The sequence below is a fragment of the Chiloscyllium punctatum genome, chromosome 7 (genome assembly GCF_047496795.1).
Source record: "Chiloscyllium punctatum isolate Juve2018m chromosome 7, sChiPun1.3, whole genome shotgun sequence".
Taxonomy (NCBI): Eukaryota; Metazoa; Chordata; class Chondrichthyes; order Orectolobiformes; family Hemiscylliidae; genus Chiloscyllium; species Chiloscyllium punctatum.
Window position 1 is genome coordinate 50,404,428 of NC_092745.1, and position 18,473 is coordinate 50,422,900.

Below are 18,473 nucleotides of genomic sequence, written 5' to 3' on the forward strand. Positions count from 1 at the left end.
GTATGTATATCAGGAGATAAACATTTCGATTCCCAGTGTTATTTATTTACTTGGATCGTCCCATGAATGGTTCGTTCATTTCTTTCTGCACCCAGCTCCGAATTTTGCCGGTTGTTTGTAAGCTTCACCTGAACCTCACTGAGGGTCAGCATGCCTCAGGCAAGGGGAGAGAGGCTGCGGAGGGAGAGTCTTGGGAAAACAGAAATTTGCAGCACAGGGAGAGAGAGATACTGAACATCCAGTCTCCTGGTTACAATGCAAGGAAAATAAAAGGATCTTAGCAGAAATGCACACACGCGTATTGTTTTGCCTCAAATTCCTATACCAGGGAGGTTTGGCGTGTGTGTGTGAAAGAGTCTTTTGCAATTTCACATGATTAATGAAGTCTGAGAGCTTCACGAGGCGCCGGATAAAATGTTGGTGTTCGCCGTCTGTGAAATGGCAATTGCAAGTCTGAAGCACAAGCGAGCGGATTTGTGCCCGCACAGTCTGACCTTTAATCTCGGCCAGACGGTAAATGCAAAACAAAAAGTGGGGATGCAAATACGTTGATAAGATTGTTTTGCTTTCGGGACCACATGATCGAGTCTGTTGAAGCGAGAGCCAACCTCGCTCCTCCCTCTGACTCCCCGCACGTAGAGATTGGGGTTGGTTTGCAGAAGGTTAGAGGTCGGTCTGGGACCGGAGTGATCGCTGAGACATGGCGCTGCGCCGGGACGCGCTGTTCGCCCTCGCCGTGGTTTTCCTGCTGGCGGTGCCCGGAGCCGGCTTGTACTCTCCGAGCGACAACATCGCCCTCCTGAAGACCGACAACTTCGACCGCATCCTGTACAACTCCAGCAATGCCTGGCTGGTGGAATTCTACGCCTCCTGGTGCGGACACTGTAAAAAGTTCGCTGCTGTGTGGAAGGAGCTGGCCAACGACATCAAAGGTTTGGATGCTGGGGATTTTGATTTGTCCTGCAATGTGTGTGTGTGGGGGGAGTGAAAGCAACTTCAAACTCAGCCGTCTGGGAGCTGTCACAACAAGAGAGTGTAGGCTGTGCTGCAACATGTTTTATTTCCCTTACATTGTAACCAGGGGATGGTGACTGAGTATTCAGTATCTCTGTCCTCAGTCTCCGTGCTGCAAATTCCTGTTATCCTATCACTCTCCTCCACAGCCTCTCTCCCCTTGCCTGAGGCATGCTGTACCCTCGGGTTTAACTTGCCATCATTCCTGATGAAGGGCTTTGGCCCGAAACGTCGATTTTCCTGCTCCTGGGATGCTGCCTGACCTGCTGTGCTTCTCCAGCACCACTCTGATCTTTGACTCTAATCTCCAGCATCTGCGGTACCCACTTTCGACCAGTTGTCTTTGTCTACTGAGAAAGCAGTCCTATAAGTCTGGTAGGATCATGGTGATTTCACCTTTACTGTGTTTGGGAGGGTAGTAGGCACCAATCGCAGTCCTCTGCCCTGATGCCAAGACCCCTTGGATACCAGCACCCCTTCAAGTCACTGTTCCATAATTTTGGATGTTGCAGCCAGATTTCACAGAATTCTGCCCCCAGCAGCACCTATCAAGGACTGGTAACCTCTGGGAGAATTGGGGGAGGTATTTGGGGAGAATAACAAAGCTCCTAATTTGCTCCTGGCTAACCTTCGGTGTGAGTGCACTGTTCCAGTGCCCAAATAATGCCAGGGAGACAGGCATTGTGCTGTACGTAGAGGCCAGGCACAGCCAAATAGTTGCATGAGCACAGTGACAACTGGGAAGAATGCAAATAAACCACTGGCAAACAAATCTGTGAGCATTACGGACAGGGGGTTGAATAATGCTGGATGGGAAACATAATGGAGGGCTCAGAGGCTGGGATGACTTTCCAACAGGCATTTTAGTAGTTGTTCCAATGCACTTAGCTGCAGTGAGATCAGGGTGCACAAATGGTTTTCTATCTGGGTGTCTCAGTGAGTGGTGTCACGCTGTGAATCAATACTGCAAGTTGTCTCAGAACCCTGTCAAACTCACTCTTGAAATGTCAGTAGTAAATGGCAAGTAAAAACAATGACTGCAGATGCTGGAAACCAGATTCTGGATTAGTGGTGCTGGAAGAGCACAGCAGTTCAGGCAGCATCCGAGAAGCAGTAAAATCGACGTTTCAGGCAAAAGCCCTTCATCAGGAATAAAAGCAGAGAGCCTGAAGCGTGGAGAGATAAGCTAGAGGAGGGTGGGGGTGGGGAGAAAGTAGCATAGAGTACAATAGGTGAGTGGGGGAGGGGATGAAGGTGATAGTTCGGGGGGGTTGGGAGAGGATGGAGTGGATATGTAGAAAAGAAGATAGGCAGGTAGGACAAGTCATGGGAACAGTGCTGAGCTGGAAATTTGGAACTGAGGTGAGGTGGGGGAAGGGGAAATGAGGAAACTGTTGAAGTCCACATTGATGCTCTGGGGTTGAAGTGTTCCGAGGTGGAAGATGAGGCGTTCTTCCTCCAGGCGTCTAGTGGTGAGGGAGCGGCAGTGAAGGAGACCCAAATGTCAGGGAGCACTGACAATTGCAGAGCTAGGATCTGAGTGGAAGTAGCCTGCCATATGTCCTCACTCTTCATCTCCCTCGATGGTGTCCATTGAAGTATCATTAAAGAGTGATGCCTTGAAACATACTGCACCATTAAGACAACGTGAGCAAACAGTTAATTCATTATTGACGTGTGTCATTCCATCATACTGAGAATGTTGGAAAATGTTCAACAATTTTGACTGCCCTCTGGCTGCCAATTAGTAAAGCTCCACTAGATATTTTATATGTGTGAAACTCAACAAATGTAGATTCCACGTGCCCTGAATGTTCTTATTTGTGCCAGAAAACTGTTGAATTTTAAGGCTTCATAAAGCTTGTGGTCCTATGCAGTGAACACACACTGTTCTGTGCATTGTTTCTTTTTAGACGTAAACAATGGTTCCCTAAAGGCGTAAATCTGATTAACAAGATCTCACACATCACAGCCAACTGTCCCAAATGTGTAAGGCTGTTTATTAGGATGATGCAGTCTGACACTTACTGGAGTACTGTCTGTATCTAACACAAGCTACACACAGCCAAAGCTGTTCCAGGTTGAAGAATGGATCCTTTCTACCAACTCCTCCAGTCTACTCCCTCCCATCCCAACCAAACCAAACCAACTACAGTTCTAATTTGAGTCTGCTGTACTGGCTTAACCGAGTACACCACCAGATAGTACTCATGTATTCCTCGCTGGTCAATCTGGAAGGAGCATTCAGATGGTTAGTATGTTGGCGATGTGAAATAGGGCAGCAGTGAAATTGTCAGAGCGGAAAATGGGAAGATGTGAAGCCATAAACTGAGAGGATTAAGAATTGAGATAACGGTAGGTAAAAAGGTAAGAATCTGCAATGCTGTGTGGAAGAGAAAGGTGATAGGAACAGCAAGGGGTGCAATTAAGATGTCAGAGAAGTGTAAATCTAGTTTTTACTGAAAATGACAATACGCTATGATTCATTTGCAAAGAGTGCCTGAGAACAACTTAACACTTCACACAGAGTACTTTTGCAATGTTGCCACGATAATTCTTTGGCACACAAGGCAACCTATTTGTACATTGTCTAATCCCTGTTTGTGGATTATTTCTAATGGCCAGTTAATCAATTATATGGATGATGGCTGACTGAGAATTGTTGGCTGCAACACAGGAGAACTTCTTGTTCTTCATTGGGGTCCTGTTCATTGTCAGGAGGCAGACAGAACATCACTTTAACTCCTCAAGCAGAGAATGCATGTTTGACGATAAAGCACCCACTGCACATGGGAAAGCGTGCACGCCGATTAGAACTCAGCTATTTCTTCCATTCGGTATTTCACCAGTCTTTAAGTTACACCTCTCTATTTCTGCTGCCACCTCTTATAATGTATTAGGCAAGAACTTTCAAAATGTTCGCAGGTAAAGGGACAGCTGGAAAATGGGAAATCTTCAGAAATGAGATTATGAGAGTCCAGAGGAAGTATATTCCTGTTAGGGTGAAAGGGAAGGCTGGTAGGTGTAGGGAATGCTGGATGACTAAAGATATTGAGGGTTTGGTTAAGAAAAAGAAGGAAACATTTGTCAGGTATAGACCGGATAGATCGAGTGAATCCTTAGAGTATAAAGGCAGTAGGAGTATACTTAAGAGGGAAATCAGGGGGGCAAAAAGGGGACATGAGATAGCTTTGGCAAATAGAGTTAAGGAGAATCCAAAGGGTTTTTACAAATACATTAAGGAAAAAAGGGTAACTAGGGAGAGAATAGGGCCCCTCAAAGATCAGCAAGGCGGCCTTTGTGTGGAGCCACAGAAAATGGGGGAGATACTAAACGTGTATTTGCATCAATGTTTGCTGTGGAAAAGGACATGGAAGACAAAGACTTAAGGAAATAGACTGAGACGTCTTGAAAAATGTCTATATTACAGAGGAGGAAGTGCTGGATATCTTGAAATGCATAAAAGTGGATAAATCCCCAGGACCTGATCAGGTGTACCCTAAAACTCTTTGGAAAGCCAGGGAAGTGATTGCTGGGCATCTTTCTGAAATATTTGTATCATCGCTAGTCACATGTGAGGTGCCAGAAGACTGGAGGTTGGCTAACATGGTGCCACCGTTTAAGAAGGGTGGTAAGGACAAGCCAGGGAACTATAGACCGGTGAGCCTGACGTCGGTGATGGGCAAGTTGTTGGAGGGAATCCTGAGGGATAGGATGTACATGTATTTGGAAAGGAAAGGACTGAATAGGGATAGTCAAAATGGCTTTGTGCGTGGGAAATCATGTCTGACAAACTTGATTGTTTTTGAAGAAGTAACAAAGAGGATTGATGAGGGCAGAGTGGTAGATGTAAATCTATATGCACTTCAGTAAGGCGTTTGACAAAGTTCCCCATGGGAGATTAGTTAGCAAAGTTAGATCTCATGGAATACAGGAAGAACTAGCCATTTGGATACAGAACTGGCTCAAAGGTAGGAGACAGAAGGTGGTGGAGGGTTATTTTTCAGACTGGAGGCCTGTGACCAGTGGAGTGCCACAAGGATTAGTGCTGGGTCCACATTTCATCACTTATATAAATGATTTGGATGTGAGCATAAGAGGTATAGTTAGTAAGTTTGCAGATGACACCAAAATTGGAAGTGTAGTGGACAGCGAAGAAGGTTACCTCCGATTACAATGGAATCTTGTTCAGATGGGCCAGTGGGCTGAAAAGTGTCAGATGGAGTTTAATTCAGATAAACGCAAGGTGCTGCATTTTGGGAAAGCAAATCTTAGCAGGATATATACACTTAATGGTAAGGTCCTAGGGAGTGTTGCTGAACAAAGAGACATTGGAGTACAGGTTCATAGCTGCTTGAAAGTGGAGTCACAGGTAGATAGGATAGTAAAGAAGGCATTTGGTATGCTTTCCTTTATTGGTCAGAGTATTGAGTACAGGAGTTGGGAGGTCATGTTGCGACTGTACAGGACATTGGTTAGGCCAATGTTGGAATATTGTGTGCAGTTCTGGTCTCCTTCCTATTGGAAAGATGTTGTGAAACTTGAAAAGGTTCAGAAAAGATTTACAAGGATGCTGCCAAGGTTGGAGGATTTGAGCTATAGGGAGAGGCTGAACAGTCTGGGGCTGTTTTCCCTGGAGCGTTGGAGGCTGAAGGGTGACCTTATAGAGGTTAACAAAATCGTGAGGGGCATGGATGGGATGAATAGCCAAAGTATTTTCCCTGGGGTGGGGGGGTCCAGAACTAGAAGGCATAGGTCTAGGCTGAGAGGGGAAGGATATGAAAGAGACCTAAGGGGCAACATTTTCACGCAAAGGGTGGTACGTGTATTGAATGAGCTGCTAGAGGAAGTGGTGGAGACTAGTACAATTGCAACATTTAAAAGGCATCTGGATGGGTTTGTGAATAGGAAGGGTTTGGAGGGATATGGTCCGGGTGCTGGCAGGTGGGACTAGATTGGGTTGGGCTATCTGGTCGGCGTGGACGATTTGGACCGAAGGGTCTGTTTCCATGCTGTACATCTCCATGACTCTATGACACTATGAAATAGTTCAATTGTAAAACTGCCCCGATCCACTGAAAGCCATTTCCCATTGAAAGCGGAGTAGATGCCAGTTCTCAACCATGTCCTGTTTACACAATATGTCTCCCCATCTGTAACCCTTTTGGAAAAAAAATATTTTTAAACAGAGAGTACATACTGCAATGTGCAATAATACAGTAGCAAGCAAATTGAGAGGGTTTGATGTAATAATTGCAACTGTAAAGAACCTCAACTACTCCATGGGCCCTTGCTTTGTTTTTTTTTGTGTCATTTCCAAGCAATATGTGCCTTGAGGACAAAGAGGGATGCTGAATGTGTTGCAAATAAATCTGAAGACAACTGGAATGTTGGCCTTTATTGCAAGGTGGTGGAATAGGGGAATGATTTTATGAAGTATTAATTGCCCTTTGGCTCAGCAGAATATACTTCCAGATATTTTAAAACTACCACCATTTTACAAAGATGCTTTATTGCTTTGTAAAAAAAAATGCACTGTTGCTGAAAGTGTTTGAAATAGCTGTGAAATTTTCAGGCAAATTACAAATACTGGGATTCCTTGCCATCACTATATAGTATTTGATGGTAATGTTGCTACATGTTGACAGTCTCATAAATCTCAAATTGACATCATCACCATGAGTTCAGCTGGTAACATTTCAGCGTTGAGCACTGCAGACCTTTTAAAAAGTTAGATTCCCTACAGCATGGAAAGAGACCCTTCAGCCTAACAAGTTCACACCAACCCTCCAAAGAGTAACCCACCCAGATCCATTCCTCTACCCTACAACTACCCCTGACTAAGGCACCTAATGCTTGAGCAGTTTCGCACAGCTAATTCACCTGATCTGCACAGCTTTGGATTGTGTGAGGAAACCCACACAGACACGGGGAGCATGTGTAAACTCCACACAAATGGTCACCCGAGGCAGGAATCGAACCTGGCTCCCTGGTGCTATGAGTCACCATGCTGCTCTGTCATCCTTAACCACAGAGCACTGCCAGAATTGATTCCTCTACCTTAATGTCTGCAAAGTAGTTTTGTTTCTTGTAAACTTTGTTTTGCGATGCAAAGTGATCTAATTGTGCCTGTTCGCAAAATATTGATTACTTTGCCAACAGAACCAAACAGTTGGAAATAGGAACACAATTACTGCACTAGTGGTAGACTTGAAGCAGCTCTCAGTGAAAGGGAAAACAGTCTAATTTGTTGGGCCCTTTCTAGGTGTTAATGGAATAACAGGACATGCTACAGATGCACCTGGCTGCTCTGAGTTGGTTGTTGAAAGGCAAGGGAAGTACATTCTGTGATGTACAGGAAAGTTTTGCAAGTTCACATTACCAGTTCGATTGTTTCAAAAGGGCAAATTTATCTTGGAAGGAGCATGGTGCAGATTCAGCAGAATGTTACCAAGACATCGAAGTGTCGGATTGAGTAGAGATCGTATAACTAAAGCAGTGTTGTCTGGAATGTAAATATTAGGATACCAGTGTATTCAGGAATGTAAATATTAGGATATTGTTTAATTGAGGCATTTAGGATTTTGAATGGAATTGCTGGCATAAATGGAGAGTATAATTTTCTGCTGGTGGGAGAGTCTAGTAATGTCAGATTATGCAGCTGGAGGGGAAAATAGGGATGGAGAATGGAAGAGGAACAAGTAATTCAGAAAGCAAATGGAATGTTTGCCTTTGTTGCAGATAATAGAATACAAATGTACGAAAGTCTTAATTTGACTTCAGATGGCAATAGTGAGACCATATATAAAGCACTCTGTTCAAGTTGCACTCCTTAGAAGATTCACTAAGCTGTTTCCTTAAATGAAAGAGTTGGCTTATGAGGAAAAGTTGAGCACGTTGGGTCAATACTCATTGGAGTATTGGCCCAGAATGAGAAGTGATCTTATCGAAATAATATCAGATTCTGAGGTAGCTTTAGTTAGATGTTAAGAGGAGATTGCTGGTGTGAGGGATGAGAGTACCAGAGACACAATATTAGGTTTTCTAATTATGGTGGAATTTGTTTCTGTAGGTCAATAATCTTTGGAATTCTCTAACACTGAGAGCATTGAAGTTTGGGTCACAGAATGTAGTTGAGGCACAGCCAGAAAGATCTTTTACAAGAGAATCAAGGGTTATGTGGGCTGGCAGAAAAATGGAGTTAAGGTTACAAGTATATCATCTATGCTCCTATTCAAACCAAGAACAGGTTTGATGGACTGATCTTACGATAATAGGAGTGAAAGATAGAGGGTTCTAGTCCTGATGCTCCAGCTTTCATGTGGAATGTTTGAAGGAACAGTTAGTTTTGCCTCGCTTGTTCAGTTTGTATATTGTGCATTAACACACCTCTGGCACATACAATCTTGACCCTGATTCAGAAGAACCAGCATTCCTTCTTTAGTGTTCAAATGCAAAGTGAAAATAAGGAATCTTCTTGATGTACAATTATTCGGTATTTTTCTGTACAGACAATAAGCCTTTAACCCAGCCAACATGCCTTCCCCTACCACCTTCACCAACCCCCACCCCCAATCAGATCATCAGTCTGTGCTCACCTGTCCACTTGTACTGATATTTGTTGGTTTCAATATGTGAAGGATCCACAGAAGAACTGTTGGGAAAACAAAACAAGATATTGCCATCAAAAGGTGCAAGCTATCCCAAGTATTAATTAATCTCAATATATCCTATCCGATAATTGAGAGTTAGTTGAGTTTATTATGTTCATCTGAATTGCTAGTAATCTGATTTCAAATGTATCATAAGTAAAGGCAAAAGCTATAGAGTCCTACAGCACAGAGACAGGTCCTTTGACCCAACCTGGTCCATGCCAACTAAAATGTCCATCCATGCTAACCCTATTTTCCTGCACTTGGACCATATCCTTCTAAACCTTTCATATCCATGTATTTGTCCAAATACCTTTTAAATGTTGTTAGTGCATCTGCCTTAACCTCTTCTGCTGGCAGCTCATTCCAAATGCGTAACCACTCACTGAGGAAAAAAAACATGTTGCCCCACAGGTTCCCTTTTATTCTTTCCCCTCTAACCTTAAACTGATGCCCTTGAGTCCTCGATTCCCCAACCATGGGAAAAAGAGAGTGCACTCACTCTATCCATACCACACATGATCTTATACACTTCTACAAGATCCCCCTCTCAGTCTCCTACGCTTGAAAGAAAAAGAGTCTTAGCTTGTCCAACATTTTGCTGTAACTCTGACCATTGAGTCCAGGCAACATCCTTGTAAATTTCTTCTGTGCTCTTGCCAGTTTAATAACATCCTTCCTTTGGCAAGTTGACAAAAACTGAACCCAATATTCCAAGTGCGGCATCACCAATGTCCTGTACAACTGCAACATATATTCCCAATTTCTATACTCAGTGCCCTGACTGATGAAGGCTACTGTGCCAAAAGCCTTATTCACTTCCCTGTCTACCTGTGACTCCACTTTCAGAGAATTGTGAACCTGAACTCTAAGGTCCCTCTGTTCAACTACACTCCTTAAAGCCCTATTATTCACCATGAAACTCCTACCTTAATTTAACTTTCCAAAAAGAAAGACCTCACACTTGTCTATATTAAACTCCATTTGCCATATCTCAACCAGTTTCCCAGCTGATCAAGGTCCTGCTGTAATTTCTGAAAACCTTCCTTACTGTCCATGATAGCACATAGTTTAATGTTATCTGCAAACTTACTAATCATGCCTTGTACATTTCCATCCAAATCATTGATAAAGATAACAAACAGCAAAAGGCCTAACACTGATCCCTGAGGCACTCCACTTAGTCACAGGTCTCCAGTTTGATGAGCACCCTTCCACTATTACCTTCTGCTTCCTACCATCATACCAATTGTGTATCCAATTAACCAGCGCGCCCCCCCCCCCCCCCCCCCCCCCCCCCCACATTCCATGTGATATAACATTCCAGAGCAGTCTACCATATCGAAGGCCTTACTGAAATCCACATAGACTATGTCTACCATCCTGTCCTTGTCAGCCCTCCTGGTCACGTCATCATAGAGCTCTAACAAATTTGTGTGGAATAGTCTCCCAAGCACAAAGCCATGCTGACTACTCCTAATCAAACCCTGTCTTTCCAAATGCATATATAGCTTTGTAAGAAAATTGTTCAAGTGTGATGTTGAACTTTTGGCTGAAGGTTTGGAGTCATAGAGTTATATAGCATGGAAACAGACTCTTCGGTCCAACTTATCCTTGCCAACCAGAATCCTAAATTGATCTTGCCCTATTTCCCAGCATTTGGTCCATTTCCCTCTAAACCCTTCCTATTCATGTACTCATCCAAATGCCTTTTACATATTGTAATTGTACCTGCCTCCAAGTTGCAATTCATCAAGCATTTGGCCACAGTGTAATTATATTAATTTTAGAGATTGTATTTCAAAACAATGGCATTTGAAACTTGGTTACTTTTGTGAAGGACCTTTCTTAAAAAAAATTTGGATAATCCTTCTGGAAAAGTAAACTAATCCAGTATTTGTCAGAAAGCAGGGAACCCCTAAAAAAAAAGAGAAAATGTTTATACTGTAGTGGTTTATGATAGTTAGAGTAAACATTTGAGTTTGTTGGCTTATTTTCAGTTCAGAATAACTAAAGGTTATGTTCAGATAACCCAAAGATTGAATGTTTTTAGGTCAATTCCGATGGCTCCTGACTTTGTTCAGAAGCAATATATTTCTTTCCTAGGAAAGAGTGTTTTTGCAATAATTAAGGGATAAAGTTATCTCAGTAGAAATGTTTAGTTTGTGCAACTTCCAGACCATGAGCATTTGGTTCAAAATCTGCAGGCTCTTAAAATCCAAGAAAGTGTAAGCTCCTAGTTTTTTAAGTATTTGTGTAAGAAAATTTCACAGTTCACAAGAAAGACCGGGGGAGAATCAATTCCATTGAGCTTAAAAATTTGATGTGCATGAGACATTTATCCAGGTTTGAATCTCAGTAATGTTTTTGGAAAGTAGTTTGAAAATGTTATTTGCTGTTTGTTTTTCTAAATTATCTTTTCTATCTACATGGCTTTTCTTCATTTTTGTTTTCAACTTTTGTGCAATAAAGTTTTATTTGTTAAAGAGACTTTGCATCTTCATATCTGTTTTAGTGACTGAAGATGATATTAAGTAATTTTTAAAACAATGTGGTATATCAAACCAGATTGCATTCTAAGATCTGACTTATCAATGACTTGGGATTGTCACAAATGTGACTTTCTGTGTATGCCTGATTATTTTGGGGTCATAGTAGTTTTAAATCTGTGACATCAGAGACAAGAATGGCTATTTAAGTCATTTGTCAGTGGGGTCCAGTGCATCATTGCTTTCAGAACCTCCAACATTTTAATAACTTGCAGTATCTGGTGTAGTTTAGGATGCTGGATGTAACATTAGCCAACTTGGCTTTATGTCAGCAGCTGAATTGGATGCTGGGTCAGCCTGCACAACATTCCCATCTCGCTATTGCGTCGTTTGCACAGCCTGCCAAAATCAGTATTTTTCCGGATAATCTCCAGGGCACTTTCCTGGAGCAAAATTGTTGGTATCTTTTTGCAAATGTTATTCTGAATGGATGATGGATTCTGTGGATCCTGTATGTTCCTTACTGAACCTTAGAAATTTGCAATTATATCTATTTCCTGCTTGAAATTTTGATCCTTCTCCACCATTATCTTCAGCTATGTGTGCTTGACTCAAGTTGGTCGCAGTTTTATGTGATGCAGGTAGGAGATAAGCTATCGATGGGATTTGAGGTCAATATACAGTATGCAGCCCAAGCCATTTAGAGCCAAATGAGGGAGATACTTGGTTCTGATACGTCATAAAAGATCGAGGCAGCTCAAGAGTGCCTCCTCTCTGTCCAGAACCTGATATTAGTCATGTGTAATGGATCCTCCCCAGGATGGGGTAGGCCACAATTTTAGCTGTCTTGGAAAATGCCCCTCATCCCCTTCAGAGAAACATGGAGGTGCTTCCTGTATAGGCTACTGATGTACACTCTCCCCTTCTGCACCTTTGTCTACCACTTGGATATGCTTGGAGCAATGCTTTACCTTCCAACAGTGGAGATCCTCAGTGGAAGACCCCCTACATAGAAGTCCTTTCCGTAACCATCATGGATCTGGAGTGAGGGGGGAGTTCTGCTCGCAGCAGTGTCATGCAATCATGGACTAAGTCACTACTTTTATATTGAGTGTTTCTGTTTGCAGTCCCTCTTTAGGGTTTCGAAGGGCCTGCTGCTCAATTTCTGGTTGCACTTCAGCCCACATTGCCGATCCATGGGCACCCTGGTGAACATGGGAGGGGTGAACGGGTCAGTGAGCCTGCTCCTGGGTTTGGCCAAAGTGACCGCTAACAAGTCCAGCCAATGGGCTGTGGAGGAAGTCATTGCACTTGATTGTCTGCCCCTCTTTAACAGTTATGTCTGCAATCCATTGAGAGGGAGCATGCGGTGTTCACTGACAAGATAGAGACCTTTAGAATGCAGGGGGTACCACACAGTGTGGGTTGCATCATCACAATGTTATTTTGATTTAGTTAGTCTCTGTTCACCTTAAATCCAGCAAAAAAAAGGAAAAAACAAGATAAGATTTTGGGATTATGTTTGATACAAATGTTCACTTAAGGGCTGAACTCCAGTTAATTACTTGTATTCAAGGCTTCATTTATCTCCTTTAAATCCCTCTTTGCTGATGGCATTTTCCTAATGATGAGATCTGCATGTGTTAAACCAGAACCATTATCTTGTTATGTTTTATCTCAGACTGAAATCCAAGCCATGAATGAATAGAACAATGCCAGATTTGTCTCTGCAGTTTGTCTCTACTAGCCAACACATTAGAGTAAATTGCAAAAGGAGAATGAGAAAAATGACGAATGAACTCAAATGTAATCTGATGAGTCACTAGTGTATCACACACGCCACACAAACACCCCTTAACTAGCTTCAGCAATATAAGCAGACCATTAATAAATAAAGATGCAATTAAAGAATTGAGGTGAAAATTGATTGATGGAAAAGAGAGGTGGGACATCTTTGAAGAAAGCTCAGGAGAAACTTGGTCTCCCATTGAGCCGCAAGAGCATATTTCCAGATGTCACTAGTGAGCAACATATTTTGGTTAAACATTTCAGACAACAGCTTTCTGTAGTGAGTGCAATCAGCTTAAACAGAAGAGGCAACAATGTGTTTGTCAACTCTAAGGATTAATCTGCATGTTTCATCACATGATATCTGGCCTCCAACCTGTATTTTCAATTCATATTTAATATTTATTGAAAAAGTTTTCAAGGAAAAATAAAAATGAACAGGTGACTTAGAGTCATAGAGATGTATAGCACAGAAACAGACCCTTCGGTCCAACCCGTCCATGTTGACCAGATATCCCAACCCAATCTAGTCCCAACTGCCAGCACCTGGCCCATATCCCTCCAAACCCTTCCTATTTATATACCCACCCAGATGCTTTTAAATGTTGCAATTGTACTGGCCTCCACCACTTCCCCTGGCAGCTCATTCCATGCACGTACCACCCTCTGCGTGAAATAGTTGCCCTTTAGATCTCTTTTATTTCTTTCCCCTCTCACTCTAAACCTATCCCCTCTAGTTCTGGACTCCCCCACCTGTGGGAAGAGACTTTGTCTATTTACCCTAACCGTGCCCCTCATGATTTTATAAACCTCTATAAGGTCACCCCTCAGCCTCTGACGCTCCAGGGAAAACAGCCCCAGCCTATTCATCCTCTTCCTATAGCTCAAATTCTCCAACCCTGGCAACATCTTTGAAAATCTTTTCTGAACCCTTTCAAGTTTCGCAACATCTTTCTGATAGGAAGGAGACCAGAATTGCACACAATATTCCTTTAGACTTCTTTTGAGTTTTTTCCTTGGATTGCTCCCATTAGTGTTCTGATGATTGTTCTCCAGTTGCTGGAGGCTCCAGGTCAGTTCTGGAGAGTGAGCAACCCTAGACACAATACATCCATCATTTCAAAGGACAGGACACACTTAAATCAGTGCCATGCCGGTTCTAACGTAACATTCGAGTAATTGTGGACCTGATATTTGCCAAAGGCTAGCTGGAACCAACTAGCATCTCACAGAAGTGGGATAGGCATCTCGTTAATTCTCAGAGGAGGTAAGTCTTCCAAACTCCCCACTCTCCAATCACCCTGGGCAGAGAGGATCTGGATAAATGTGAGGTATTGCATTTTAGTACAACAAACAGGGGTAGGACTTATACAATTAATGGTTGGGCCTTGGGTAGTATTGTAGAACAGAGGGACCTAATGGTTCAGGGACATGCTTCTTTAAAGTTTGTATCGCTTATAGACAAGGTGGCTCAGAAGGTATTTAGCATGCTTGCCTTCATTGCTTAGTCCTTCGTGTATAAGAGTTGGGAAGTCATGTTAAGGTTGTACAAAATGTTGGTGAAACCTCTTTTGGAGTACTGTGCCCGGTTCTGGTCCCTCTGTTGTATGGAGGATATTATGAAGCTTGCAAGGGTTCAAAAGAGATTTACCATTATGTTGCTGGATATGGAAGGTTATAGTTATAAAGAAAGGCTGGGACATTTTTCTCTGGACTGTAGGAGGTTGAGAGGTGACCCTTATGGAAGTTTATAAAATCATGAGGAGAATAGATGGGGTTAATGGTAATGTATTTTTTTTCCCACTGGGATGGCAGATTTCAAGACTAGGGCATATATTTTTTCTTATTTTTAAAAAAGACATGAGGGGCAAATTATTTGCACAGAGGGTGGTTAGTGTGCAGAATGAACTTCCTGAGGAAGTGGTGGATGTGGGCACAATTTAAAAGACATTTAGATAAGTACATGAATAGGAAATGTTTGGGGGGGATATGGGCCAGGAGCAGACAGGTGGGACGAGTTTATGCAGCATCCAAGGAGCAAGAGAATCAACATTTCGGGCAAGAGCCCTTCCTCAGAAACAAAGGGCTCTTGCCTGAAATGTTGATTCTCCTGCTTCTTGGATGCTGCCTGACCTGCTGTGCTTTTGCAGCACCACACTCTTGACTCTGATCTCTAGCATTTGCAGTCCTCACTTTCTCCAGGGACTAGCTTATGTTTGGCATGAACTGGTTGGACCGAAGGGTCTGTTTCAGTGCTGTATGACTCCTCAAAGGTAACAGCAGCATTGAGGGATTGTTGTGCTGTCAAAGATACAGTCTTTCAGCCATTTATTAAGTCAAGGTTCTGTCTACCCTTTCAAGTGAATGTCAAAGATCCAACAACATTGTTGTGACAAAGAGCTTCTAATTCTAATTTTTATCCCTTAAATTGGCATCATTAAAGACAAATTATCTGCTCATTATCACATTGTTGTTTAGGGAGTTAGTGCTGCTCAAATTGCCTACCACATTTCCTAAATTGCAGCAGAAAACTATGAAGTGCTTAATTGGCTATAAAATGATTTGGGACGTTCTGAGGCATTGAAAGGCCCTTAATAAATAAGTGTTCTTTCTGTCTCCTTTGGTGCTTCCCTGTATCAGCACAGATAAGACCGGGAACTGGGTCATGAAAGAACGATGATCTGAAAATCTGCTCCGCTTCTGTAGCACAGAGTGTGGAACTGCACTGTGTTGCGATTTCCTGGAGAAAGAGTGGGGTAAAAGGGCAATGGGGATGAAACCCATGGTAGAGAAACAAAGGAGCAGAAAACACTGGCAGTTCAGGCCTGAGTCTCTCAGTGTCTGTGAGTCTCCTTATCTCCTGTGCTCCTCCAAACTGCTCAGGAATTGGGAAGGGCAGGGAAGCGGAGACTTTACCCACCTTTAGGGCTTGAGCTCTCCCATATCCTTACCTCAACCCCCACACTCCAGGCTCTGTTATCTCGTAGTCTGCCACTACATACAACCCATTGTTAGCTCCTCACAATCCCCTTTAATAGCTATTCACCCTCTAGCCAGATGGTTATCATCTCCTTTGTCTGTCTAACTGTTCTTTCTCTTTGGGCTCCATCCTCACCTAACATTTATTCTTCACCCCCTTCCTCCACCCTACCTTCTGCATGTAAACCAACATTTTCCCAGCTACCATCAGTTCTGAGGAAGGATCATTGGACCTGAAACGTTAACTCTGATTTCTCTCCGCAGATGCTGCCAGACCTGCTGAGTTTTCCTGCAATTTCTGTTTTTGTTACTGATTTACAGCATCTACAGTTCTTTTGTTTTTTTTTATGTTTTTGTTTAATTTACCATGTTCATCAGGTTGGAAACATTGCTGATTTTTCACATCAAACTATAATGGACAGTAATATCTGACAGCGTGCATGGTTAGATTAGTTTCCCTACAGTGTGGAAGCAGGCCCTTCGGCCCAACAAGTCCACACCGACCCTCCGAAGAGCAACTCACCCAGACCCATTCCCCTACATTCACCCCGAACTAATGCACCTAACATGACGGGCAATTTAGCATGGCCAATTCACCTGACCTGTACATCTTTGGACTGTGGGAGGAAACCGGAGCACCCGGAGGAAACTCACGCAGACATGGGGGGAATGTGAAAACTGGACACAGACTGTCGCCCTAGGCTGGAATCAAACCTGGGTCCCGGGCGCTGTGAGGCAGCAGTGCTAACCACTGAGCCACCATGCTGCACCTTTCCAGGGTAATTTCTGTTTTTGTTTCTGATTTACAGCATCTGCAGTTCTTTTGTTTTTAAAATTTTTTTTTGTTTAATTTACCATGTTCATCAGGAAACTGACTAGATTGGAAACTTTGCTGATTTTTTCATGTCAAACTATAATGGACAGTAATATCTGACAGCGTGCATGTTCTATGTAATTCTGTACGTTTCTTACTTAGAGATGTAAGACCGTATTGCCACTGAAATATGACCTTCACAATTGTCTCTGTCCTACTCCGAGCTGAGTCAAAACAGACTAGAAAAGACACACCCTTTGCTAGTTTACTGCACGGTGACCAGGACAGAGCGTGTGGAGGAGCAGACTTGGTCCGAATGCCTCGTGGTTGGGATAGAGCAGTAATGAGCTGGGTCCCCTGCTTCTCTTGAGTATCTGCTGCTTTTGGGGAACTTTAGGTGAGGATGGAGACTAGGTCATGGCTTCAGTGCTCTCATGGTTGACTCCATGTCAATGCTTGTGGACTCTGCGTGTGGTAAAAGGTGTGCATAGAGCCAAGGGTTCAGCTAGGGATTGAAGTCAGCAGCTAACATATGCCAGCTTATTCAGCACAGAGTAAACATAAGGTTGTTAAGATAGCCCTTGACAAGATAGCCTAAAATCCAAAACTGGAGGGATTTTTGCATTGGCAATGGCAGATAGCAAAGCTGAGCAAATTCTCGTGCTGAAAGCCACAGCATAATGTGCTGCTCTGTGTGGTGGTTGGAAAATATAAACAGCAATTCCTTGGCCAGTCCTAGACAAGGCCAGTGCCAATATATCAACACACAAGACAGAGGAGAAAAAGAAAAGTAAATTGCTGAAACAGTTTGAGATTTTTAAAGCCTAGCACAGTTTTGTGTATTTATAAAGTAAATGTCATGGAGAGAATTTAATATTTTCCAAATTGCTAAAGTTATTCATTTCGACATTTAGTCTCATCTGGAGACTTCAGGGACTTGTGGTATAAGTTTGAAGTCCCAATTATTAATGCTTATGAAAAGTAACAGTGGTCCTAGTCCTGAATTGGAGGCAATCTAATATATATCGCTCCAGTACAAAATAAGCAAGCATTCACCACAATAATCTGTTTTTGATGCCTTAGCCAGTTTTATACAAGTGCTGCTGCCAACTCTTGAATTCTATGTGCTTCTACTTTATTAACTCACCATATTTGTTATACTCTGTCAAGTTTTGAAAGTCCAAATATGAGATAAGTTGCTAGTTATCCAGTTGCCAGAGCAAGAGTCAGTCTGTCTTCCAACACCTACCTATTTGCATTTCATGTTTCAGTACAAATTCTAGTCTGCTCTCTGCTCCCTAACCAACACCCCCTTACCTGGAAGAAACAGCCTCTTTTTTTTTTACCCCTCACACAAAGACCAAATTATAAACACTGCCCATCGAAGGCAGTGTAATGATAACAAAAACCAAAATGGGAGGAAACTAGGAAGGGAACTAAATCGAAATAGATAATGCACTCCATCCCCATGCACTGCTTAAACCTTTCGAAAGGCTTTGAGGGTGCTGCATGCTCCCTCTCCAAAGATGCCCAGGCATAAACATATCCCTGTGGAGCTGCAGGTAATCAGGCTTGAAGGTCCCCTCTGTGGACTGCTGGTTGGACTTGTTGATGGTGAATTTAGCCAAGAGAATGTCCTCCAACTTGCCTCTGTACTAAGTGAGAGACAATCCTCACACACGTGAGCAGTTTGCCCTGAACAGATCCATACTAACTTTCCTTTATTAGTTTGTGCAG

At 42.8% G+C, this 18,473-nt stretch overlaps 1 protein-coding gene across 2 annotated transcripts in view; it reads left to right on the plus strand.

The window, feature by feature from the left end:
• Positions 1–434: 434 nt before the first annotated feature.
• Positions 435–18,473, plus strand: part of qsox1 (quiescin Q6 sulfhydryl oxidase 1) — a 115,537-nt gene continuing 97,498 nt past the window's right edge. The window contains exon 1 of one of the 2 annotated variants that reach the window (XM_072573517.1): positions 435–932. In XM_072573517.1, coding sequence (XP_072429618.1) covers positions 701–932 — 232 coding nt within the window. In that variant the 5' untranslated portion in view covers positions 435–700. The remainder of the gene's footprint in view (positions 933–18,473) is intronic. The other variant, XM_072573518.1, reaches the window with a different exon arrangement.